The sequence below is a fragment of the Vidua chalybeata genome, chromosome 7 (assembly GCF_026979565.1).
Source record: "Vidua chalybeata isolate OUT-0048 chromosome 7, bVidCha1 merged haplotype, whole genome shotgun sequence".
In the NCBI taxonomy this organism is placed as follows: Eukaryota; Metazoa; Chordata; class Aves; order Passeriformes; family Viduidae; genus Vidua; species Vidua chalybeata.
The window spans coordinates 5802828-5828931 of NC_071536.1; the positions used below are offsets into that span (position 1 = coordinate 5802828).

The 26104-nt window shown below is 42.7% G+C and overlaps 1 protein-coding gene across 1 annotated transcript; it reads right to left on the bottom strand.

Annotated features, from left to right (window-relative positions):
• Window positions 1-2172: 2172 nt before the first annotated feature.
• FRZB (frizzled related protein) lies at window positions 2173-22193 on the bottom strand. The gene is made up of 6 exons (XM_053948451.1): window positions 21740-22193; window positions 12884-12931; window positions 8299-8364; window positions 5821-6025; window positions 5554-5617; window positions 2173-3181 (listed from the first exon to the last, which is right to left on the bottom strand). The coding sequence occupies exons 1-6, from the start codon at window positions 22191-22193 to the stop codon at window positions 3080-3082; spliced, it is 939 nt and encodes a 312-aa protein (XP_053804426.1). The 3' UTR covers window positions 2173-3079.
• Window positions 22194-26104: the final 3911 nt, after the last annotated feature.

Genomic DNA, 26104 nt, shown 5'->3' on the forward strand with positions numbered 1-26104 from the left:
GAGGAGAGCCTGGACCAGCTCAGCCACACTGGGGTAAAAGTGGCCACTTTGAGGGCACTGGGAGCAGAGCCAGCACTGGACCCACAGCTCAGCCTGGCATGCAGCCCTTCAGAAACTGTCAAGTTCTGAAATCTGTCTGCTTTGGGGTTTTTTTCCTCCCTTGCCCTGCGCTTTTCCCTTGCTGTACCTGTGTGACTGTTCCTGGGGGCTCTTCCATCAGGCAAACATTGCAGTCCACACTCCATTTCCTTTGCAGCTGAGCAACATGACTTTGGACAAACCAAACTTTTAGAACATACATGACTTTGTGTTTACGTAAGTTAATAAAACTGGAGGAACAAAATACATTACAAATTGAAGGAAAGTCACATCCCAAGTGGATGTCTTTGAAAACACTGTGCTGAGGGCTGAGTGCTTCTACAGAGTGCATTTTTGAAAGTTTAATGTAGGATCACATTAAAATGGGCACAAAAAGAGCAGAAAATGATTTCCTGGGGAAGAAGCAAGAAAATAATGTACAACTAGGTCAAATTAATAAGACTATAATTTAAATAAAGTCACTTTAAAACACCAGTGGATGTCACAAAGTCCTCAAAGATGTGATAAAGCAGTAAGTGCAGCTTTAGAGCAAGAGAGCATTTCAGTGTGCTCCAGGCCACAAAACACATGTGAGACATCCTGCTCAAAGTTATTGAAATAATTGATGTGGTGCCATCTGTAGCTCACTGGTCCCTGCATGTCATTTGTACCAGCACAAGTGAGTCTGGGTGGTGCTGCAGAGGTTCAGTCACTGAAATCTCTGTGATGGGGTAAAAGCAGTGCCAGAGTTTGTAAAAGGCTCCTCAGTTAATTAAGGGATTGTGAAAAATGCCTCTTGCCTCTTCCAAGGAGCCCATCATGCCAACCCTCATTTTTCATGTGTTAATGAAAAATGCTTAATACCTCTGGAAAAATAGCAATCAGGTGGCTTCCAGTTAGGGAAATATTTTCACTGTAACATCATGACGTGTGTGACTGTTACAAATGCCGCTCATTTTTCTCTTATTGAGGTTTTAAAGTGCAGCACTGTGCTCTGCTCTGGCAATTTTTAATGCAACTAATGTCAGTACTGGGTTGCAACTGGATTAAATAAAGGTGGCTGTTAATCACAGAGAAATGGTATGGGAGAGGCCATCTTCAGAAGTGGTGTCTAGCAAAGGGTGAACTCCCAACTGTCTGGGTTTTCTCCATCTTTAACAGGGTTTTATGATTTCACAGCAGAACATGACATGATGAGCCGTGACTGCAGACCCTGTGATTCCAGCACTCATCTACAGGACTTCAGTGGGTGCTTTGGGGTAAATAATGAGGTTTTTAACATTATTTAACAAGCTATTCACAAGTTGACAAATTGTTCTGTTATTTACCAACTCAGTAGAAATACTTGTTAAAGTCACCATCCCTGGAGATCTTCAGGAAAAGACTGGACATGGCACTCAGTGCTCTGGTCTAGTTGATGTGGTGGAGATTAATCAAAGCTTGGACTTGATGATCCTGGAGGTCTTTTCCAACCTAAATAATTCTGTGATCTGTATAATTCTGAGAAAATACTGGGGATTTAATACCTAGAGAATTAATATCCTTCTGCCAGCTTTCAGAACCAATCTTTCCCCTAAATTATTGCTTTATTTTTAATTATAAATAAAAATTTGAGTGTTGCAGGATGTTGTTCTTTTTCAACTTTCTTGGTATCTAGCCCAATGGAAAACCTGTCCCAAGACTGCTGGTTATTAACTGAAACCTTAAAACAGCTTTATTATAATATTCCCAAATACTTGTGCTACTTATCATCATCATATTTTCAAACCACCCAACAACTCAACACTATTTTCTTACTGAAAGGCAGCCCTAGTGTACTAAAGACAGTACTGACAGCTAGAACACAACAGTCATTTGCTCTTTTTAAATAGAGCTGGTTCCCCTCTGCAGACTATGCCAAAGAGGATTGTTCTTTGTTGTACCCCATTTAATTTCTTTCAAGCATGGGAGAGTAGAAAAACAAAGATAATTTCCAAGATGTTGGCACCATCTGCAAAGAATTCTATTAAAGCACAAAAATTAAGGGTTTTTTTGGTTTTTGTATTTTCAAGAGTAGTATTAGCAATATGATGTTGGTTCAGAAGTCAGGTAAGGTCTGTGTTGGCAACTACAATTCTTTTATTGGACATATGTTACTGAGCACTGAACACTTGTTTATGTAGGCACGGATTTAAGAATAACACCACAAAATCAAAAGGCTAAACTGCAGACCTGTACTGGGAAGCAGGCCTGGTGAGTCTGTCTACTCCTATAACTCAGCTGAGAAAAGGGGGAAAAAACTGCCATTATAAGAGAAGAAGCATGTTATAAATTATGGTTATTATAAGATAATATTTCCTTTAAGGTCCAAAGCACTGGAAAATCCAGGTTCCCTGTGTACATGCACATTGTGTTTGCTGCAGGAAATATTTAAACTTAGATTCTGCCTTATGCAAGTGGTTTATCTCTAAGAAAACTTAGTAAAGCTGTACTGATTCAAACAGTTCTCTTAACAAAAAAAAAAAATGTATTTCAGAATAAAAAATGATACACTTAAACCCAGATAACCTACCCAAAAGAGAGCAAGTTTCAGCAAACAGTGACCAAGAAAGAGTGAACAGGGAAAGCCAGTGTGAGTTATGACTTTAAGCAATGGTCTTTGCCAGATTTCATTCCTGCTTGCATCAGAGTTTTCTCCCACAGAAGATTCAGGAGATAAAAAGGTAAATTGAACATGTCATTGTCTTTCTTTATCTCATAAGGGCAGTTTTCTACAGTTCTTAGTAACAGAAAAAAAAAAAAAAAAAAAAAAAACACATTTCCAGAACTTGCACATATCCAAAAAGAAAAAGGTGGAAAACAAAGAGGGAGAATAAAACCTAATAAAAGCTAAAACATTACTTTGTAGTAAACAATAGAATATAACGTGCAATAGTGCAATTTCTCCTTTGCTGCTCCAACAACGAAGTCTTGGTAGACAGTCCCCTGCATGTCACCGTGTGTGGCAGCAGCCGTGTCACACCTAGCTGCGAGTGCTGCCGCCGCTGCCGGGCTTCGGAGCCGCCGCGCTGGGTCCGGGCTCTGCCCTCCCCTTCCCCACCTGGCGCAGCTTCTGATCCCAGCGCTGCGGATCCAAAGGCAAAGAAATTACCAGAGGGGTCACAGAAACTGCCAGAGGGGTCACAGAAACTACCAGAGGGGTCACAGGAATTACCAGAGGGGTCACAGGAATTACCAGAGGGGTCACAGGAATTACCAGAGGGGTCACAGGAATTACCAGAGGGGTCACAGGAATTCACAGAGAGGTCACAGGAATTACCAGAGTGGTTACAAAAATTACCCAAAAGGTTACAGATATTACCAGAGAGGTCACAGAAATTACCACAGAGGTCACAGAAATTACCAGAGAGGTCACGGAAATTACCAGAGCGGTCATAGAAATTACCCAAAAGGTTACAGAAATTACCAGAGGGGTCACAGAAATTACCAGAGGGGTCACAGAAATTACCAGAGGGGTCACAGAAATTACCAGAGGGATCACAGAAATTACCAAAGGGGTCACAGAAATTACCAGAGATGTTACAGAAATTACCAGAGATGTTACAGAAATTACCAGAGGGGTCACAGAAATTACCAGAGGGATCACAGAAATTACCAAAGGGGTCACAGAAATTAGCAGAGAGGTCACAGAATTTACCAGAGGGGTCACAGAAATTCCCAGAAAGGTCACAGAAATTACCCAAGAGGTTACAGAAATTACCAGAGGGGTCACAGGAATTACCAGAGGGGTCACAGAACCATGTGTTGGCAGACAGCAGCAAAAGCTGCAGTTGCTGTTTCCACCACGTCAGCCTGTGCTGGGCTCAAGGGTGCAATGAGAGCTTATTGGGAAAAGCCATTTAAACAGGGAAACTCTTTCCTGGCTTTCTTGTAGCCTCTGTGAATGAAGGGTCTGATACAAGGCTTCAGCACAAGGGGGACTCACCTTTGAAATAATAAAATTTAAATGAAGCTACTCATGCAGTCTTTGGGGGAAACTGGATGAAAAAATGGTCAAGGGATTTTTGTTAATTAAAAAAAAAATTATTATTTATTTTTATTTTTGGAGGCAATAGAAATCACAGTTAAAAAAAAAAAAAAAGACATAATAAATATAGTTGGTACAACTGTTGATGCTCTTGGAAAGGAAGATGATGATGAGAAGTGGGTGACATGGCAGGGACCTCAACACTCCCAGGCTGGGTGTGAGGGCAGAGGCAGCAGGTTACAGACAACAAGGAAATAAGTCAGAAAGTAAGTGTGTTCCCCAAAAAAATTCCAACAAATGATGTTACCACCCAAGAACTGAAACTGAGCAGAAGTCACCCCATGACAGCAAAATTATATTTTCTTTGTGGCACGGGATTTCCCAGGGTTCTGCCAAATCAAACAACAACTTGAAATAAGATCCCTGTATCTTTTCACTCCTGTAATCTCCATTGATGTGAGAAATATGCACAGAAAATCTTGCTTTTATAAACACAACAGTATTTTCCTGCCAGTGACCCTGAGGAAGAAAGTGCTGAGTGGAAAAGAAGACTGGTTTGCACAGGCAAAACCATTATGGCAAATGAATGGCTGAGAAGTTGTGTCAAAATAAGAATTTTCAGTGTAAAGTGACACTCCTGACAATGTCAAAACCATTGATACTTTGCAGTGCATCAAAACATAAAAAGGTAATTCTTCCAGAACTTGGAAGGCATTAGAAAACATTTAAGTAAGGAAAAACCAGAATATATTTTCATATAGAGAGTTGGGGCTGCTCAGCCTGGAGAAGGGCTCAGGGAGATCTTAGAGTACCTTCCAATACCTAAAGGGGCTCCAAGAGAGATGGAGAAGGACTTTTTACAAGAGCACGTAATGACAAGACAAGGGCTAATGGCTTTAAAGTGACAGAGATTAGATTAGATTATATAAAATATACAGAAGAAATTCTTGGCTGTGAGGGTATGGAGGCCCTGACACAGGCTGCCCAGAGAAGCTGTGGCTGCCCCATCCCTGGAAGTGTTGAAGGCCAGGTTGGATGGGGCTTGGAGCAACCTGGGCTGGTGGAAGGTGTCCCTGCCCATGATTTAGTCTGAAAAACATTTGTAAAGCCCCCTGGTCTGTTTGGGGTTTTTTTTTTTTTTTTCATTCACATCACAACCCCAACTAAGCAGGCATGTGTTGTGGAATGCACAGCTTGCCCACAGAGTTAAAAGACTCCTATTATTTGCTTTTTTGAGACAGGTTTTGATTCCTGCTACAATGGGATACTTTGGAGTAATTCAATATATCCCTTTATTTACTCAGCATGCAGTTCTAAGTAATGAAGCAAATAAAACACCAGGTTAGTTTTTCATACATGATATTGATTAACTGGAGGCAGCATATGCATTTTATACCCTTATTTTAAAAAGACAGGTAGATGTTTTATAGCACCCACAACATTTGACTTCTGGTGAGGTATTTTCTTACCTTTATTTTTTTACCAAGACGTTCCTTCCATTTCTCAGCTATGGAGCCTTCCACCAAGAGTAACCTACACAACAGAGACAACTCCATCAAGAGGCTATACAACCCAACACACACAAGACTAAGATCTCCGTGCCTGCAGAGAGCCTTGCCCTCCCTGAATACCATGAAGGAGATGTACAGACACCCACACCAAGTGTTCCATCCTTTTGGCTCTGATGTTCAGCTTTATGACAGGAGAACAGTCAAGGATAGCACAGGAGGAGTTACCTGGAGCGCTCCTCGTCCTCGTAGCCCATAATGATGTATTCTTCATTGGCACTGAGGGGTGGACACAGGCAGCCAGAATTTGTGTGGAGGTTTACAGTGTCCTTTGGAATGTTCACTAGGGAAGATTTCAGGATCTCCTTTACTTCCACTACTGCAGTGACATCGTGGCATTTAGTCTTCACCTCCTTCACTTTAGCCCGAATGACTGGGGAAGAGCCACAAAGAGCGTTGTTAGAAGCAGCAGATAATGCAGGTCACTCCCAAGCTGCTCTTGGTGACCTCTGGGATTAGTCTTTTGCATGGTCCTATATCAGAAGCTTAGCTGAACTCCTGCAATATCTCTGCATCCATCGCTTCCCTTCATTACTTCACCCTCCACCAAGGAGGTCCAGGTAGCTCAGTGTGGCCCTTAATAATATGGTGAGGAGCAGGAGTTATGTACCAGCTGGATTTATGTTGGGCTTTGACTTCTTTCCTTCCTTCCTTTCTTCTTCACCCTTTCCATGTTAAATACATTAAATCTATTTCTTGTATGCTCTCCCTCTCCCTTGAGCTGTGACTGTTCCCTCTTTGACTACCTGGAGTACAGATGAGCAAACTTTATTGCTGAACCTTATACAACAAGTGAATGTGCATTAAAACTTCTCATATCGCTACTTCTGCTGGATGACAGGCCCTTACCTTTTTCATTCTCTCCAGTGAGCCAGCACTAATCTGCTCTGCTCTTTCTGAACTTCAAATGCTCATGATCTTGACCCAATGACCTCTCTAATTGTTTCCTCTCCCTGCCTTTCTTTTTGCCTCAAGTTGCACAGGAGGAAAGGTTGCCTTTCAAAGGCAAAGCTTTCCATTCTCTCATGGTGACCAGTGAACTGATCCCACATACAAATGCAAAGCCAGCCCAGAGGTCATGCTCTAGAGAATGCCACATCATTCAAAGAGTCCCTTTCCACACTATAAATAGGAGATACCCCAAATTCCAAATGTCTCCTATGTGAAAAAGGTAATAAAGAAGAAAGAAAACCATGGACTTACACATCTCCTTACTTCACATGCATTGCCCATAACAGCCATTAACCAAAATGTATTGCAGACACATTAAATACAGGTGCCAACCAACACTAGTGCATCTAGTATGCACAATTTACACTGAGTGATGCCCTTTCTCAAAACCTTTTAAGATCTCAAAATAAAATATTGCTTTAGTTCAGGGATATTTCAAATGCCTTTTGAAACATATTTAATTTCAAAAGCTTAAGAAAATGAATAGGAGCATGCTCAATGACTCTGCCATATGCAGTTTCTGACTAGAGAACAGTCACTCTAATTTTTTAATAAACAAATCATATATTTGTTTATATTTTATAAACAAATCATATTTATATTTGATCATGATAAATGATCAAAACAACATAAAACTGAATATTGACCAAAAAAGCGTTTGAATACAGTTGTAATTTTTTAGCTTTTAACAGCAAACTCTTTTTAAAAGAAGATTATCTGACTCTGGCTTTATAAATGCACAATCATAATAAATATTATACAATAGCTACCATTTAAATAAGCCTTAAATTGGCTGAACCTAAGGTTTTTCACCTGATTAATGGAAAAAAAATGAAGTGTTGCATATTGATAAAGCCTAATAAAATAAGGGCCTTGTTACCTTTGTAAAATCATGGCTCAGGCCATCTGCTTTGGCCAAGTAGAAGAGGACTATGGGAAAGTGACTCAGCTGAATTAGAGGTAGAAAAAGAAGCTATATAACCATGATGTGCTCAGATTGTGGGGTATGGTGGTTGGTTGGACTGCGTTTGTTATGATTTAAAACCATGGAACTGATAAAGGCTTAACTGCTTAAAAAGGCCTGGTTTTTGCAATAAGGAAGGGCCCAATTGTTCAGTTCCTGTCATATGTATTCAGTGGCTTCACTGCCCTAGCTTGCTTGAAACAAACAGCATGAAGAAAAATAAGAGCCTGGAGCTGTGATATGCCTGAAGAGCAGGATATGTGCACTTTCACAGGTGTTACTGACAGCATAACACAGCTGGCAAGATGCTCACTGCTGGCTTCGATACAGCAGAAGGAAAAGAACCTGTTAGATCTCATGGAGAGGTAGTGGGCATGAAAGCTACTACACACATCCCCTTCTGCAAAAGCTGAGTATACTGGAAATCACAGAGGCACAGCAGCCCACAATGTCATTTTTGTTGCATCACTGTTCACACCAGAGAAGTACATGAACCCCAAATGCCTGCACTAAAACTGAAATAACTCAACAAAGACAGCCTTGTACCAACATAGTAAGCTAATCCCCTCCATCCTTCCAATTTGGAAACATTTCAGGCTACACCTTCCTCCTGCAGTAAGTAATATTGGGTTACCATCAGTAACTGTGAACTTTTTAGGCTTTTTTAATGAAAACTTTCCCCTTCCTGCAGCCCTAGAAAAGCTGGGAGCTGGCCATGCAGCTGCTCTCACCGTAGTTGTAGTTGTTGCGTAGGTAGGTCTTCTGGGTGGCTTTTACAGGCTTGCACTTGCAGCGGTCTACAGAAACAGAAAGCTTTGCTTAGAAAGAAAAGAGCATGTATTCAGTGACAATCTTCCCAAAACCTGGAGCTCACGCAGTGTGGGAATTGGATTTATAGAAAATAAATCCAATAAATAAATCCGATGGGTTTGTTCACTGATTGCTGTGTACAGTGAAGTATACAAGGTACTCACCCTTCTCATGAGACTGAAAATGGAATAAAAGTTTTTAAAACACCTCTCAGTTACCCCATCTCTAAGTCAGAAAAGGGTTATATCTCACAACACCTAACAAAAATTTCACTGAATTGACTTGCTTATTACAGTGAAATAGTAAAAACCACAGGGCATTCCTGGCCTGTTCTGCTGGGAGATGTGGAACTGTCCATGAGACCTTAAATGTTTTTTAGGAGAAAAACCTGACATTCTAAAATTAAAAAAAACAAAAAAAAAAAAAGACCTAAACCACAGCACAACACAAAGACCCACAGACATTGAGTCTGGAGTGACAAAACCATCATTTTTAAGCCAATTCAAGGTTCAGTCCTGAGCTTGCAGGTGCTGTAATTCCATCCTTGCAATGCTGCTCTCTCTTCTGTGCTAGACTTAAGGAATGCCCCCTCCTTTCTGTCCCTTTTATCATACAGACCGTAATAGAGACACAGAAAGAAAATACTATGGCAGTGCATGATTGAACATTTTTTTGAATATTATGTATCTCATGTTAGTTTAACAAACTGGGATATTCTGGCTAGTAGGCATTCATAGAATAGCTGGCATTGGAAGGGACCTTTAAAGGCCACCTAGTCCAACTCCCTTGCAAATAAACAGGGATATCTTCAACTGGATCAGGCTGCTGAGAGGTCCATCCAATCCACCATTAGGAATTGTGTAAATTTTACACGATTTTATTATGACCCAGAAGTCCAAGTTTAATTTTTAAAAAAAAAACAAAAAAAATGAGCACTGTCAGAGCAGCATTTCCAAAGGTGCAGATGCCAGACAGCTGGGAACTCTAAGAGAGGTAAAAACATTTTCATTAGTGCCCAGGGAATGCTAATGCTGAAGCTCCAGCCCCACAGCGGTGTTCATTAACACCACTGGTATTTCAGGGCTGGTTGTTCTACTGCAAATATTTTCTTATTTTACACTAGTGTCTAAGTGTGGTTTGGTGGAATAATTTCAAACAGCAGATGCCAGTATTACATGTGCATAGCCATCTATTTGACATTTAATTTGGCATAAATGGAAGTAGATTTAATGCAGCTTATTTCTATACACCATCATACTAAGTATCGATGCATAGAAGCTAGTGATTTAGTTAAATTCAACATGAAGAGTCTGAAAAAGATTTTTTATTTGCTATATAAGTTTTGTGCATATTAAAAAGTTTTAAAAAATCATATGGTTACCAACTTCTCAAATCATTATTTTCCATAGAAGAACTTTTGTAGTTGAAAATAAAAAAAAAAAAAGCAGGAAAGAGGAAAACATTTCAAATGAAAAGTATATTATTTCCTTGAATTTCAAACACATCCTCAGGAATCTATATATAGAGTCCTACAGACTTTAACTTTTCTATGTATTTGTGTTAAAATAACAAAAGCAGAGAAGGGAAGTGATTTTTGGCTTCCCTTCTGCCTTTGTGAGCTCATGGATACTGCAGACCAAATTCTCTGCCTTGAAACAGAGGATAAAAGATGTGCTCCTATGACCCACGCTCACACAGGCACCTCAGCACTCAAGTCCAACAATGGTGATGTTCTCCTGCTCTACAGTACTTTGCACTGTGTCCCAGGTAAAATAAAATAGACTAAATTGCAAGACAAGAACACAGTCTGACATTTTCTTCTGGTTTAATGCAGTATTAGCTTACTTTATAAATTTTAGAATATATTTTGTTAGTTTAGTTCTATTGCTAAATTATAGACGTGTTCATGTTCTTATTGAAGAACCTCCTAGTCACCCTCATGCTTTTAAAATTTACATTTAAAAGAACTGTACAAAATGCTGCATTATTCTTAATGACTATTTAGAGATGCAGAAACTAACACAAAAGTCATTTTCCAAGGTCAGTTACAAAGTTAGAGCCAGAACCAATTCCTCTCTCCCAGTTCCTGGTACAGTGATATTCCAAGGAAGGCAAATGTTGACCTTCCCCCAGGAGTGGAAATACCCACAAAAGGTGGCTATAAAAATGTACTGCCTCACCTGATGCTGAGGGAAAATCCCATCCTGCCTGAGAGCCTCCTCAGAAGCTGCCAGAATTACCAGAAGAGCTCTGAGATCACAACAATGGTGTGTCCCAAGCACAGAGACAGGCAGCAGAGGCTCCCACTGGCTTTGGCTGAGATCACAGCTAGCCATTAAATCTTCTTTTCAAGTAAATACAGGGCTACAAACTGCTCAAAATCTCAAGTCTTTGAAAGCTTCAATCTGTAAATGCCAAAAGACATGGAGAGAATGGTTTTCCCCATGGATTGCTACCAAGAAACATCTGTGTCATCTTAAATATACGTGCATGCATGGCTGTAATACTGACCTGCACAGGCACTCAAACCTGGCAAACACCTCCCAGATAAACAAAGGATAAAAAAATAAACACTCTAGAAAATTGTCTAAGGGACTTGAGGAGCATATGATGAAGCAGAAAACAATGTACTCCAACAGAGATAAAAAAGGTCTCCCAAAAAACCCCCATGCAGACTCAGAGGGAAGGTTTTGCCAGCAAACATTGACAGGGAAAAAAAAGGTGTCTCAAATAGGGATAACCCATGAGTACTGTTCCCTGTGACCATGCACAGCAGCACAAGCAATATGATTCAGAAAATGTTAAAAATGGGATTTAAAAAAAAAAAAAAAAAATCAAAATTTGCTACTTGCAAAAGAAACAAAAAATTTCCATTTTCAATGGCAAAACTACAAATTTACTTTACTGAACATATAAATAAAGCCATTTTGAAACATGGCCTTTTAAGTAGTCCAGCTGTGTTTGCCAGCTCAGACAGATGTAGCACATTGAACCAGAAATCATGTTTGTACAGTAAAAGGCAGTAACATCAGCAATTTGATATATGTACAGTAAAAGGCAGTGATATCAGCAGATATTGCATCAGCAATTTTTCAGTGCATCCTTGCCCTATTTTCTAGATGGGATTTTTTTAGGTTTGGTTTTGCTTTCAGCCATGGAAAAGCATCATAACAGTAACAATGTGACTGAAACTTTTCTCTTCCACTGCAGGGTCACTCACTGGAATTACATGCCTATGGAATTACATGTCTATGGACAGGCAGCAGTAAAGATTTGCTTCATAGTTTTGATATAAGGTGACATGGAGAGCATACAGCTTTGCTTTCATGCTCAAAGTGAAGCTTGTATGCTCTCTGTACAGTCCACATTGTGCATGAAATCCCTACTTTCTCAATGCCACACAACTGAAAATGGCTTCAAACTATAAAGATATTAGTGTTGGAAACAAATATCTTTAGCAAGTCTTCCAGACATGGTCCCATGCTCAAGACAATTTAAAGCAAAGCTTGTTCAGGGGCTTGCTTTTATGAGGTTTTTTTTTTTTAACTGTACCTGGGCTTCTAGAGGGTACACACTGTGATTTAAAGAACATTTTGCATGAATATAGCTGCTTTCACATTGGGACCCACTGATTAAATTTTTTAACTGTATTATAAACTGGGCACTACTAACACCTTTTTGCAATTTGGTCACAGAGCTTAATGCTGAAATTAAATCTATAGGTATCTAATGTTAGGTTCAACAACCATGAGGTTGTTTAGGTTGTCTTAGGTGTTTATATTGTTGAAGTGGACATCAGTGCACACTGTAGCTCATCAGCACCTCTGCAGAAGGAAAAGACATGAAGGTCAATGCTAGGGCTTCCAAGTCTCAATTTCTTGGCAAAGACCTAAGAGAAGAACTTTGGATGGAATCATAATAAAATTCAAGGAAATCTACAGTCATTGGCTTGCATGAGCAAAAGATTCACATTCCTATAATTATTAGCTACCATCCTGGGCTTTGCTTCTTTGCATTGGCAAGTAGTGGTAATGCTTAAGGGGTTTTATCAGTTCCAGCAAAACCCAAACAGAAATAAAAAGCAACAGGGGACTTGCCAGAATAAAACCAGCCTCAGAAGGTGCCACCCTCAACCTCCTCAGGCTAACGGGAATATTGCCATTATCTACAAAGAGTACTGAATTTCATTTGGAAACTTCAAGGTCAGAATGAACCATTATCTTCACTGGTTTTGCCCAAGGAAAAATCAATTTAATGATTATTCTCTCTGTTCAAGACAATACTTTTAATAAAATCAGCACAGCCCTCCTGCTTTGATGGATATTTTGAGGCTGAGCAGCCCCCAAATCCCGCCTGCCCATGGAATGCAAAAGCACAATCTACAGTATTCTTAGTCAAGAGTAAGTATTTAAGTATTTATCACTTAGTGCCCCTCTTACTTAATTACATATTTAAAGGACTTGAAAGTTTACAGCTTATTATACAGTTTTATAAAAATGTACTTACCAATGCCAGCACCTCTACAGTTGCCGTTATTAGAATCCATAGGGAAATCTGGCATGGATTTGTAAAATATGTAAAGAAATGTTAGTATTTTTAATATTGGATTATTTCTCTACACATACATTACAATGTTTTCTTTTTCTCTAATATTTAGTATGTGGAAACTTAATAACTTTACTAATAAACAGTTTGCAATATTCTAGGGGTCAGTCCAGTAAAGTTGACACAATGTCTTACCCAAATTTCACCTGAATCCAGCATACCATGTTAAATGCTGAAGCAGACTAAATATCCCATTTCCATTGCTACAGACTGGCAGGTTTCAGACAAGGGTTGACATTTATGCCATGAATTTTGATCACCTACAGAAAACACATGTAGTGTTTGCATTTAATTAGATGATGAAGGAGAAATTACTTTTGGGGATTTTTTTTTTGGTTACTGAGGAAATCAAATCAACCAACCATAATCATACTGTTGAAGCAAATGCCAAAATAAATGTTTCAGACCTTCCCCTCAGTTTAAAAACACACTGATTACTCTGAAGGACAGATAAGGAACAGAAGTTTAAAAAGGCACTATGCCCAAGAACTGCTTTCAGACATGTTCATAAGTAGACTGTGTCCCACATTAGTAAAATGCATCATTTCAAACCTATTTATTAAATCACACAATTTAATGGGTTTATACATATATTTAATAATGAAAAACAAGTATGTTAATACATATAACCTTGAATGAGCTAAGGACAAAATAAATGCAAGAGGAACAATAACTGGGAGAGAGGCGGGACACTTTATTAGAATGGCAGATAAAATGGAAAAACTTTCAAAGAAAAAGCCCTTCTGTAATTTGGCACACTTAGTCATTTATGCTGCTCTTCCAATTCTGAAATCTGGTATCCTACAATCAACTTTCTTAGATTCTTACATAATCATGGAGGCAACGCTGTTGCCTTTGTAGAACAAATGTAACAAAAGCTCCTCTCCTGCAGCCTGAGCTGTAACCATTTGGCTGTAAGACAGCCCAGGACACTCATGATACTCGGCACTCATGACTTTAGATGTGTGGATTAAATTGTAAGGGCTGGGATCATTATTTAATCACAAATTCTGTAAATACCTGTTTACAAGAAAAATAATATAACTTAGCTAAACTTCTAATTTTGCCATTCTTGTTTAAAAATATATATATATAAAATCTCCACTTAATGAATACTTATACTACTCAAAGCAACATGAAACTTTATTTACATAGATGAGGATGCAGCTAAATCACAGTCAGGGCAAGAGTAAAACTGAAAAACAACTAATTCCCTCACATAATAATTAACTTTAAAAAAATGGAGACTTCAGGAATAATTATTCTAATCAGCATAAAGAGCAAAGGTTATAGAAAATAGCATAGGAAGATTGAATAGATACTCTTTTATATTCAATATCCTCTTGCTAATAAAACATCACATCCATTTTCTTGCAAAGAAAGTTCCAAAGTACCACAGGATCTTAGTTTATAGAGAAAAAAAACCAACATTTTTATGGAGCCAATCTGATCTTTGCAATCAGGTGCTTCCATAGAACCTCTGAATCTCCACCATGCTGCCTTGTAACAAGTCAAACTGTACAAGCTGATCCTTACTTACATGTTTGATTTTGATTATTCACCTGAGTTATTCTCAACGCATTAAGAATGCATTTTATATTGTATCAAATATATCAAATCATCAAATATGGTATTCCAGGATGTGACGGAAAAGGGATTGAAATGGTTTCCTTCTTGCAAATGGTAAACAAAAGGACAACCACATTTCTCATTCTTCTCCTCCTGGGCCAATTATCTGTTGTCTTGTTCATTCAGCCAAGCTGTAGCTTTAAATCTACAATTCCTTCTGATGTGGCAAAAGCATAGAGAAAGGTCTATGGTCTGATAATCCTCCCATCAGCTCCAAGTACAGCTACAACACCTGCAAAACCCTCCAGCCACCAGCCACAGAGAGGTGGCCACATGGGCCTCTCTGTGTACCTAGGGCTGGCCTCAGATGTTTCCCCACTCTGGGCACCCAAAACCCCTGCAGAGAAAGCTCTCCAGATTCACTGCCCCTCTCACTCAGCTGCATTGGCCACAGTCTCAGGTTTTCTTGAAGGCTATCTGCATATGACCAAGCCAGCTCCTCTGGTTTTTCATGTGGCCCAGCAAGCTAAAATTCCTACCAAAACAGGTATTTCAGGGATAGTTTGTTCATACCTTCAAAGCACATTCCCCATTCCATCAAAATTGTTACTGGGAACAGAAAAAATCTTCATCACAGAGAAGACAAGAGAAATATCAGATTAAATGTTTACCATCTCCCATCCACAGAAGGAAAAATAAGCCCTGAAGTGCACTGTCCCTACATAAACCAAGGATGGATCCAAGCAGGCATGACTTTGTGGTGCTTGAGCAAACCTAGTCCAATCCACATTGAAATTACAACTCAAAATACACCAGAGCCCAGTAAAGGGTTCACAGCCTTCCCTGGCCCATGTGGAGTACAATGCCCATGGGTACTGGCTGAGGAACTGTCCTTGGAGCTCACACCAACACCAGGAGAACCAGTGAGCCCTTGATACAGCCAGAATAAACATGCAAACAAGCATGGAACTGACCTGCTTCACCAGATGTTCCCACACCCCCTTAGCTACACAACTTATTTTTAACCAAATTACAGCACACCACAGCCTCGAGGCATCTCCTAACCCGGCACTGCCAGGTCACCTGTCCCACCCCAAACCAGTAATCCCCAAAGAATTAGCTGTGTGCAGCCAGAGGAATTCAGCCACTGTGTGCAGAGCACCCACGGGTGGAAGTGCCTCCTGTTTCTGTGCCTGCACAAAGGCAGCAGGGCAGCCTGCTGGTCACAGCACGGGTGAGCAAAGCAGGGCTGAACAGGTACTGATACATCAGTCCACAGTTCATTCCCAGACCTGGGGGGGCTTGGGCCAGGCAAGTGCTGACCTTGCCTTGATGCTTCTCCTTCCCAATGCACTCGTGCCCACTCAGGGATGGCTGGCTTCTGCAGATGGACAGGAACACAGGCCTATGGAGGGGACTGGGGACCCCTGCACTCAATGACACCTCTCAGGAAAGCTGTCTCATTTCTCTGACCCTTTCCCCAGTTAAACTCACACAGTCTGGTCCCTGCTTACCTACCAGACAGGAGGCTGGAAGAGGGGCCAGGCCTGCCACCAGCTGCCTGTCAGGTCTCAGGTGTGTGTGAGCACCCACCCAGCCCCCGTCCCCAGCAGCCTGATGGACAGAGGCCTCTCTCCACCAGGACATGTGCACTGCCAAGACCTTCAGCTGCAACACAGACAGAGGGAGGGGAAAAAAGCTATTTATAAAACCCCAAACAACTGACTTCCTATTGTTCTGCTTCACTTCAGGGGCAAACCCTCTGCCAAGTACTGTCTATGCAAAGCAATCTTTCAGAAATAAATACCTGTCAGTGATGGTTAGCAGGATTGCCAAAGAGGGGAACACTATCCAGAGATCCAATCCAAAAGTTTCCTATTAAATTTTGTTTAGGAGCAGGAGACAAATCCAAACTGTTTTTTCCAATATGCCATCCTAATTAATTGCTTTTCAGAGGGATTCTATATTAAAAACAAACAAACAAACAAAACAAAACACTAACAAGGAGAGCTAAATAAAAGCCACTTACACAGTAAGTGTACAAAATAGCAATGCCCACAACCACAGATTTGGGTGAGAGGTTTGGAGAAGAGAAACAACTTGGTAAGACCTAATTTTTGGGCAAACAGCTTTCCTATACCACTGTTTAAATAAATAAAAATGTTAAAAGGCAGAGGAAGGCAAAAAATAACACAATCCTGATTGTCATTATGATTAAAGAATATGGCTCAGCTATTACTGAAGCCACCCAAGGCACTGCTCCAAAGAACTAAACCACAGCCAGTGGCTGCTGCTCGGGTACCTTCTTCAGACTGAGATATCTGTGAGCCCCATTAATTAAGAAACCCTTCCACAATGCATGAATTCATTTTCATTTACTTCAGCTATTAATACAGGGAGGATCTTTGCTAAGCTGGTTGCAAAAACATGCACAGAAAAGCCAAGTGATAGGAAAATTTATTCTAGTTAACATTTAACACAAAGAACTCAAACTCCAAGTTGTAGAGCAGCCAGCAACATGGCTGTTCCACATAACATTTTATTCCTCATAACAAATCTCACCAGGTTTTGGTGACATTTAATGGCCCAGGTATTGACTAAATGCTTAGACTGTAAAATCCAGGGGACTCAGCCTACAAAGGCAGCTGAACTGTAGTAAGCACCTAACACCATTGATGGTATCTTCATTACTAAGATTTAAATTCTCTTATTTACTTCTCCTGTCCTGTTCAGGCTTGAAGCTTGAAATAAATCTGTTATTTAACTGAGAAATGAGGCTGCTCCTAAACAAATCCCAACTTCATAAACGATAACCTGGGCACAACTGCTCGTCCTCAGCACAGTCTGTAACACTCCCCCAGCACTGTCATGCACAGCAACTGCTCTAAGTAGAGCTAGGCAAAGACTGAGTCAGAAAAAATTTGACCTGGAGCTTGGAAACTACTGTTTTGGAAATTAAGTTAATAATACATAAGAAACAAGCATGAGAAATGGCTTGTTCACTTGTCGTTTAAGTCTGCAATGCCAAATCAGCATACTGGGTTACTATGAACTCATCCAGACAGACATGGGCAACATAAAGAAATCATGGGTTCACATATGATTTAAGAAAATAGATGTCCATCATGTGAATAATCTATAATTTTCTTTAAGAGATGGTGTTTTAAAAAAAAAAAACCAACCAAGTTCTCCTTAGACACCTCCTGATAGTTTGGGTGCTAACTACACATGGTTGATACCTTGTGATGTGGCTTCCCTTTTCTCCAACATCTTATTAACAGGCCAACACGCCTTCAAGCTATGTTCTTATCTATGTAGGATATGGTGAGACAACCTGCCTGACAGATCTGACTTCCAATATGCACAGTACCCATCACACTGCTCTGGTTTTGTTGCTAGTTCCCCCTTCAAAACAGGAATAAACATTTCACTTGAGACATAAACACTCTGCTAGGCAGTAGCAGCCAAGGACACATGTCAAAGATGCTTTTTTAGTCAGCATCCCAATGCCAACACTGGCCACTTATTACCTGCAAAACAAAAGACGAGGTCCTGCCTCTGAAATTCTAGATTTGAGACAATTTTGTCTCTCAGCAGTTCCTGCTGCTTCACAGACCTAGGAAAGTTTGACAGGGCCCTGAAGGAGGGAAGCAGATAATTTGATAGATTGGAGGAAGAATAAGCATATGCACATGAAGACTGAAAGCAAGTGAACAGGACCTCCCAGGGATGTAACACAGCTTGTACTAATGTCTGCATGCAGAACCACTTTCACCTCCAAAAAGCCCAGGACAGGGATGTGGGATAAATGCCATAGGAGACTTCAGACATTAGCATGAGCTAATCTAACATCTGGGCTGTTAATGTAATATTAAGATGCTCTTTCATCCTCCATCCTGGATGATGATTTGCTGGATCCTCCACAAAAAGCCAAATTATTCAGCACCACACTCGCCTCCAGAACACCCACACCATGCCTCTAGCATCCCTCTGCTTTCTGGCTGTAAAGGAACCCGGATGCTTCCCAAAGAGAATGAAAAATCAAGAAACATACATTTCCCACATGTGTTAAGTCGGTCTCTGTAACTTGAGGAACTCAAGACCTCCCAATCTACGCCCCCACTCAGGTTTTGGAGACCAGCACAAGCCCAGAGGGTGTGCACAGCTATTCCTCTAACTGAGCCCAAAACACAGCAGTGTTGTCAGCTTTCTCTATCACAGACACAGCAGCTGCTTCATCCCTTCACCACGTCAGCAGCCCCTTGGTGCTGTGACAGAAAGTGTCTGGATCTTCCTCACCACCTGGACTCAAATGTAAAGAGGTCCTAGAAGATGTCTGTGGTGGACTGTGCCTCAACAGCTGAAAGTGAACTTCTTACTGAGATTTATCACAGATTTTACCAACCACAGTTCCTCCATATTTTGCAACAGTCACAAGCTACTGGGATGCAGGAAACATAAGTGATGGAAACTGGGCTTGTGAACCCAGGCCCCTCTCTGACAAGGACAAACACTGACCACATCATCCTTAAGGCTCCTTTATGGAAGGGACAAGACAAATGTTCTGATGTTCACCAGCAATAACATAGAAACCTCAGGAGGAAAGGAAACAGTAGAACCCTGTTACAGGTAGCAAAAGAATGAAAGCAAAAACAAGATTTCACTTCTGAAGAAAGCAAAAAGCCCCTTCTACAACAGAAAACCACGAAACAATGGATTGTATTTCTGCCCACTCTATTAGGTATAGTTTACAGACAGCAGAAGGGGCTAAATTGCTTAGGAGATAAAATAAAACAAATAAGAGCAGGGATTCTGCATGCTACTCATCAGGTAGTTGGTTGTTTGTGTCTTCTACTGAGCTGCAATTCTTTATTTGGAGAATTGGATTTGAAAGTGTTCACCTTACCTCTTCCTAGAACAGGAATCCTTCCCTCTGCTTTCTAAAAGAACAGTTTTATTCCCTCAAGAAGGATTCTTTCAGGCTGGTGCATAATGCATCAGTTCAAAATATTCAGCCCAGAAATGAGAATGTCATCAGGTTCTCATTCACTGAAAGAGAGTTTTCATGGATCTGGCCCTGGAATCCCTCAAAGAGATTATTGTACTGCTGAGGTCCTCAGAAATAGGTAACTCGGGGGCGATTTCAGCCAAGCTTCCTCCCTTCAGATTTGAATGTGATTGCTTTCAAATCGCTGCAGACCTGCCAAACCTTGCTCATGCTGGAGCCATTTTTAAGGTGGTTTTGAAAGCACCTAAATGCTTCAGAGAAAGGTGCTTGGTGTTCAAAACCACATCTCCCCAAAACTACCCCAGCAGGACTGCAGTGCTCAGAGGGCAGCAGCTGATGGCAAAAATAGATGGTTACATTCATGGGCTGGGGAAAAAAGTAGGAAAAGGCAAGAGGGAAGCAGCTAGAAGTTAGAAATAGCAGTAATGACTGGAGATATGAGGGTATGGAGGTTTTAAGAGGTGCAGAGGGTAAGAGAATAGAGACAGAGATGGATTAGGGTTTGTCTGGCCTGTAAATTAATGGAGACGGAGAGAGCAGCTTACCTGGGAAGGCTGAGCTGAGGAGCACGGTCAGGAAACTGAAGCGTGATATTTTGTTAGGAGAAGAAAACAGGAATTACAGAGTTTGGCATTATTGGCAGTGGGATACATAAAGCATTTAGTAGTGGGACAGAAGCACAGTAAAACACTGTGCTGAGCACAGCATGAAAAATCCCCCTTTCATTCCCAGGCCACTGCTGGGGGAGGACAGAGAGGTGAGATCCACTGCCCGTCAGTGAGCTCCCAAAACCCAGCACTGCAGCTGTGGGCACTGAAGGAGACAGGTAGCAGCACAACAAGCTCATGGGGTGCATGGGTGCTGCTCTGCTCTGACCCCTCTGGTCTGCTCTCCAACCCCAGTACTGCTCTCCAACTCCTCTGATGGAGAGGTCTGGCAGAGCCACCAGCACTGAAACTCTGCATCAAAGAAAATGGTAGCCTGGTTCCACCAGCAGCAAATGCTTTCCTGAAAATACACAGGAACTGTAGTCACTTTGTAAAAGGTCAGAGCTCACTCGTGATAACCACCCACCAGCTTGCTTTAATTTCCTGTTCAATAGCTCCTTGTATTCAATATCTCTGTGGTGCTCAGCTCACCACACTGGAGCGGTGTCCTGCCAACTCCTCCAGCCCAAAGGCAGCTGCGACAAGAGCAGGATCCCTGAGGCACAGCAGGTTTGTAGCATGGTCTGAGCAGTCAGCAGTCCTCACCTGACTGTGCAGAGATGCTCCTGCCCCCGACAGTGCTGCTGGATGGCAGCCAGACACCCAGCACCAGCCATCCTGGGGGATCACAGTGAGCTCAGCTGGTGAAACGGGATGCAGAGGTAAAGCTGAGCCGCTCCAACAGCCCCTCTGAGGCCACAGTGGTCACACACCATCAGACCTCGGGTGCAGGACACAGCATTTGGCTGGCTTCAGGGATGTTGGGAACAAAACACAACGGAAGGCTGCACTTTGCTACACTCCTGGCTATAGCTCTAGAGCCCAGGGACCTGCTGGGGAACCTGTGCTGTAACCTGTACCTTCGGTGCTAACCACTGAGATGAGCATGTTTTCTCCCCTCCAGGTGTGCATGTGCCACCACTGGCATAGAAGTGGCTGGGGAGACCTCGGCCCCCCAGCTCCTGCCTGGGGCTCCTCTGGGCACTGATCTTTCCCCAGATCTGTGGAGTGGTGGCCTTGTGTGGGAAGGGAGCAACCTGCTGTGGGAGGGAGCGGCTGAAGATGAGCACAGAGGAGCGGGGGGGAGAGGGGGAGCCGGCAGCCTGGGGGCTACCCCTCACTTGGGTGGCTCTTCATTCTCTGCCAGCAACCGCTGCCGATGGATCCCCGAAGAGCGGTATGGAAACGCTTCCCGTTCACGTGGAACGAGGGCTGGAGTTCCCACACTCGTACGCGTTCCCCAGAACGGTGGCGGGGCTGTCACTTGCCACACACACTCTGTGCCCAACAGCAAAACTTTTCCAGCAGCGATGCGGCTGCTAAAGGCAGAGAAAAGACGGCAAAAGAGCGGAGGGCAAAGCAGAGAGAATCCGAGAAGGGTCGGAGGGGAGGCAGGGCGCCCGGGCCGGCTGGGCTGCCCTCCCCGCCCGCCGCCCATTGTCCCCGTGCCGGTGCCGGTCCCCGCGCACTCACCCGCGCCCTCGGCGGTGACGATGGCCTCGGGGGAGATGCAGACCCCGCGGTCGTAGACCGGCAGCTCGTCGCAGGCCAGGCTGTCGGGCCAGGCGTGGCTGTAGCGGACCAGGACGGGCTCGCAGCCGGCGCGGGCGCGCTCGCAGACGGACTTGCAGGGCTTGATGGGCTCGTGCTGGAAGTCGATGGTGCAGATGGGCGCGTACATGGCGCAGAGGAAGAAGAGAAGGTCGGGGCTGCAGTTGGTGCCCAGCAGCCCCTCGAACTGCTCCATGGCCAGCACGGCGTTGGCCTGTGTGCTGTGGTGCAGGTGGTTCGGCATCTTGGTCATGTTCCAGGGCAGCGGCTTGCACAGCGGGATGCGCACCGGCTCGCAGGCCGCCCCCCGCGCCGCCGGCGCCCGCCCCAGCACCAGCAGCCCGGCCAGGGCCAGCACCGGCAGCCCCCGCCACATGCCGCCCGCCCCGACGGTAAGCGAGGGGCCGAGCGGGCGCAGCGCGGCGCGGGGGCGGCTCCGCCCGCCCTGGCTCGGCCCCTCCGCGCTGCCCCCGCCGGGCGCGCACCGGGTCCCGCCTCTCCGCCCCGCAGCCCGGCCCCGAACAAAGGAGAGCCCCGGGCAGGGGAGGGGAGGGGGCTCTCGTTCTGGGAAGAACCAGAGAGAAATTTGCCTCGTCCTCGCCGGAAGGCAAGCGAGCGCTTGAAATCTCCCCGAAGAGAACATGAACACGATTTCAGACCAATCTCTCGGAAATACATTCATATTTCTTAGGAAAGTCCTTTTTTTGTTTTGTTTTTGTTTTGTTTTTGTTTTGTTTTTTGCACACACTGTGCTGGTGCAAATGTTTAAGCGGGAGGTGCACACGAAAAGCATGTCACCTAGACGTAGCGATGGGTGAGCAGTTTTAAAGGAGAGAATAATATTGAGAGGCTTAAAAATGAGGAAGCTAAAGGCTCAGCAGCTGGGGATGCTTTCTTTTCAGAAGGTTAAAAAAAAATTGAAGAGGCTGGATACTGTTTAAGATACCTTGCAAAACAGTGGCACAGCAAAGGGAGTTCTGACTTGATCTGAAACAATGTGCCTTGATATATTCATAGAACCACAGAACAGTTTGAGTTGAAAAGGACCTTAAAGATCATCTAGTTCCAACCCCCTGCCATGGACAGGGACACCTTCCACTAGACCAGGTTGCACAGAGAAAACAAGCTAACATTTATTAGCTGAATAAATTCTTTCCAGTTATAAATGTACGAGCAACTGCTCGATCATGCATCTGTTATTCCAGCTTCTACCCCTAAATCAAACCTGTGAATAGAAACACACCTACCACAAGCCAATGCTCAGAAACCAGACCACAAATGTGAACTAGCTGTGAAAGCAACCGTGGATACAGGCTCACAAACACAGGGTCCTAAGCCTAGAAAGGCTTTTCTGCAGTTTTTAATTTTATGACTGCAGATGAAACCTTAATCCCTTTAACTCAGCTGCTAATGTCCTTGTTCCAGCAAAGGCACATGCCAAGCAAACAAGGAGTTGTGATATGGACTACAGGTACCTTTTATTTGCACACCACTGCAGGTGCTAATTTCAAGGACCCAAACCTTGTTCCCTGCATCCCTAGAAGAAAATCTGGGCACAAAGGGAGGCAGAAATACTCACACACATGTGCACGTGACAGCCTTAGGAGCCATCAGTCAGGCTGCCCATGACCCTGCACCTGCATCCAGGCTTGCAAAGTAGCCATGAAGACAAGTCAAGGGAAGCTTGCTCCTCTGCAATTAGGGGGAATTAGAGAACTCTTTTTACTCATCTTCTTAGCTCTTCCAATTTAGTCATAGCAAAGCCTCAGGCTTGAGTTTTCCCTAGCAGTGTAAAAGACTACACGTTTAAAAAGCATGTGGTGTAATAAAAACCATACCCAAGTGTGGGTACTGAGTACATTGGGACCTTACCTGACAGCAGTGAGTGTGAGAGCAGTGCATCCCCGAGAATGAGTCCAGGGAAATGGGCCAGAGCAATGCAAAGTAACTTTGACATGAATTAACATGTTTTCTACTTCAATATGAAATTCTCCCACCTCTGTATTTTATTTCCAGGATTTGTTTTTTTTTTAGTTGATAATTGGTAATTACACAAACCAGCTTTAAAAACATTTCCTGTGCTTTGCAGAAAAAGCACTGATAATAGTGAATATTCTTATGCCTGCAATAAGGTTATCAAGTCCATAATTTTAATTGTTTAGCCCCAAGTCTACACAATCTACATGAGAGGATCTTGTACTTCTTTACTTAAAGAGTAAAATTACTGAAAATTCTTTCAGAACAGCAAACACTGGCATCCCCACGCATTCCTATACAATCTGTCTTCACATCTTCCAGTGCTGGTGCAAACACTGATACCTCCCATGCATTGAGCTGGCAGAGCACTGCCCACTTGCCCTGCTGGCAAGCTCCTGGTGCAGCTGGTGCCTGGGAGAGGATGGGCTGCCGGCAGGACTGGGGCTGCTGGCCCGCAGGGCTGTCTGCATTCATTACCTCTTAATGCTTCCACTATAAATCAGCTTATACGAGGTGGTAAAAATTCACCTCTGGCTGGAACTAGGCAGTCTGATTACTGACCTGAAACATTGCTATTTTAACCAAACATTTACATCCCCCTCCGTGCCTGCCAAGTTATTTTCTGTTACACAGAAGCACTATGGCCAGTCTTGACACCTTTTTAAATGAACGAGGAGTTGGGTAAAGCAGAAAAAGAGACAGTGAAGAGGAGGGCTGTGGTTTCATGCTATCAAAATGCAGCTACAGTGCTCTGCTCTGCAGGTAGAGTTACACTAGAAGGAAAATGAAATGGCTAGAGGAAAAGAGCAAACTACCAACCTACTCTCTGTCTTCACATGCAGTTGCTGCCCAACACCAATACTGCTAATTAGAACTATAATATGTGTACATACTGAAAATGTTGACTTGGGAGTTTGTATGTTAGCTGAGAAACCACGTGCTGTGGTATCTGAAATTTTCCACTAGTCTCAAAATACAAAGTAGCTTTTTCTCTGGGTGCTACCACAGTGCTGTCAGGAATTTCACCCCCTTCTCTCCCACCACTTTCATTAGATTTATGAAGAAAAAAATCTCTTTCTACAACTTCGATCAACAAGGGCAGTGCTAAAACTCTGGGGCTGGGTTGTGACAACAATCGAATTCCTTATCTTGGGCAACTCCAAAAGGCCTTAGTCACATTGTGGTATCATCATTCTATCAGCTTGACATCATGCATGACCAGCAAGAATTTTGTAATAAAAGTATGCCCAGGCAGCAGACTGAGATCAGCACTGCATGCCTGTGAGTTTCATGGTACACTTTGGGGGGTTGGTACAAACCTATAAATTCAAAGAATAATAATACAGCCCATAGTATCACACAAAGTCATTTCCTAGAATAAACAAGAACTCAGTGGGGTTGAGGCCTAGGGCAGGGATTTGCCTCTAGAGTAGCTCATACAAAAATTACAGAAAAAGTTGTTGGTTGTTTTATTATTGTTATCATTATTGTTATTATTATTCCCCACAAGAATCACGGTAACCTACAACAGTGCATAGTGCCTGAGGTCCAACTTAGTCATCCATAACCCCAAAAAAACCCAGCTTGGTTACCTTGGAGTGCCATGAGGATGGATTTCAGCAGGAGGTGGCAGGATAACCCTCACAGCTCTGGGGATGGCCAACCAACTTTACTTGGGGATACAGAAACAGAGCAGAATGAGGAGGGCTGCACAGAACATGAAAAGAGATTGTGGGGTTTGTTGTTTCACCTTCTCCCAAAAGGAAGCTAAGTAAGGAACTGCTTCCAGACACCTGGCATTAATTTATTTCTTTGTTATTTTTTCCTTTACGCAGTATCTATTCCCCCCTCCCTTGTTTGTCTCTTGCAGGAGGCAGATAAACAGTAACAGGCTTAAAAAGCAAGAGCTGGCTTTCTGAGATGCTTTGATGTCCAGCTCCACTGTTAGAACTGTCCATCAGGAAAACTTCATGGCTTGAAATACAGAAATACATGTATTTTAAATTTAAGCTGGAACAACCACATTACTGGATAGAAATATAGAAATATGATCTCATTAAAAAATAAAACTGAAATCTGAAGCTTTCTTTGCAATAGTAAGAAACACATACAGGTTTGGTCAAGATTAACATGTTGCAGTCAAAGCAGTCCCAAGTGTATTTTTTAGCATCAGTTCTATCCTAAAGTGTTACAGTCTCCCTTTAGAGATAAGAAACATCCCCATACACACACCCCAGCATTTTACTTCTTTAAGCAAGGGGTGCTTATACGCCAGAGGAGGCACAGGAAGGATGAAGGACCAGCTCAAAA

Coding starts and splice junctions, on each gene's coding strand:
- FRZB (XM_053948451.1), bottom strand. CDS start 22,193: ATGTGGCGGGGGCTGCCGGTGCTGGCCCTGGCCGGGCTGCTGGTGCTG. Junction 5,618..5,820: donor GAGGACGAGGAGCGCTCCAG/GTAACTCCTCCT, acceptor TCTGTTGTGTAG/GTTACTCTTGGTGGAAGGCT. Junction 3,182..5,553: donor GTCTTGGTAAAAAAATAAAG/GTAAGAAAATAC, acceptor TTGGATCCGCAG/CGCTGGGATCAGAAGCTGCG.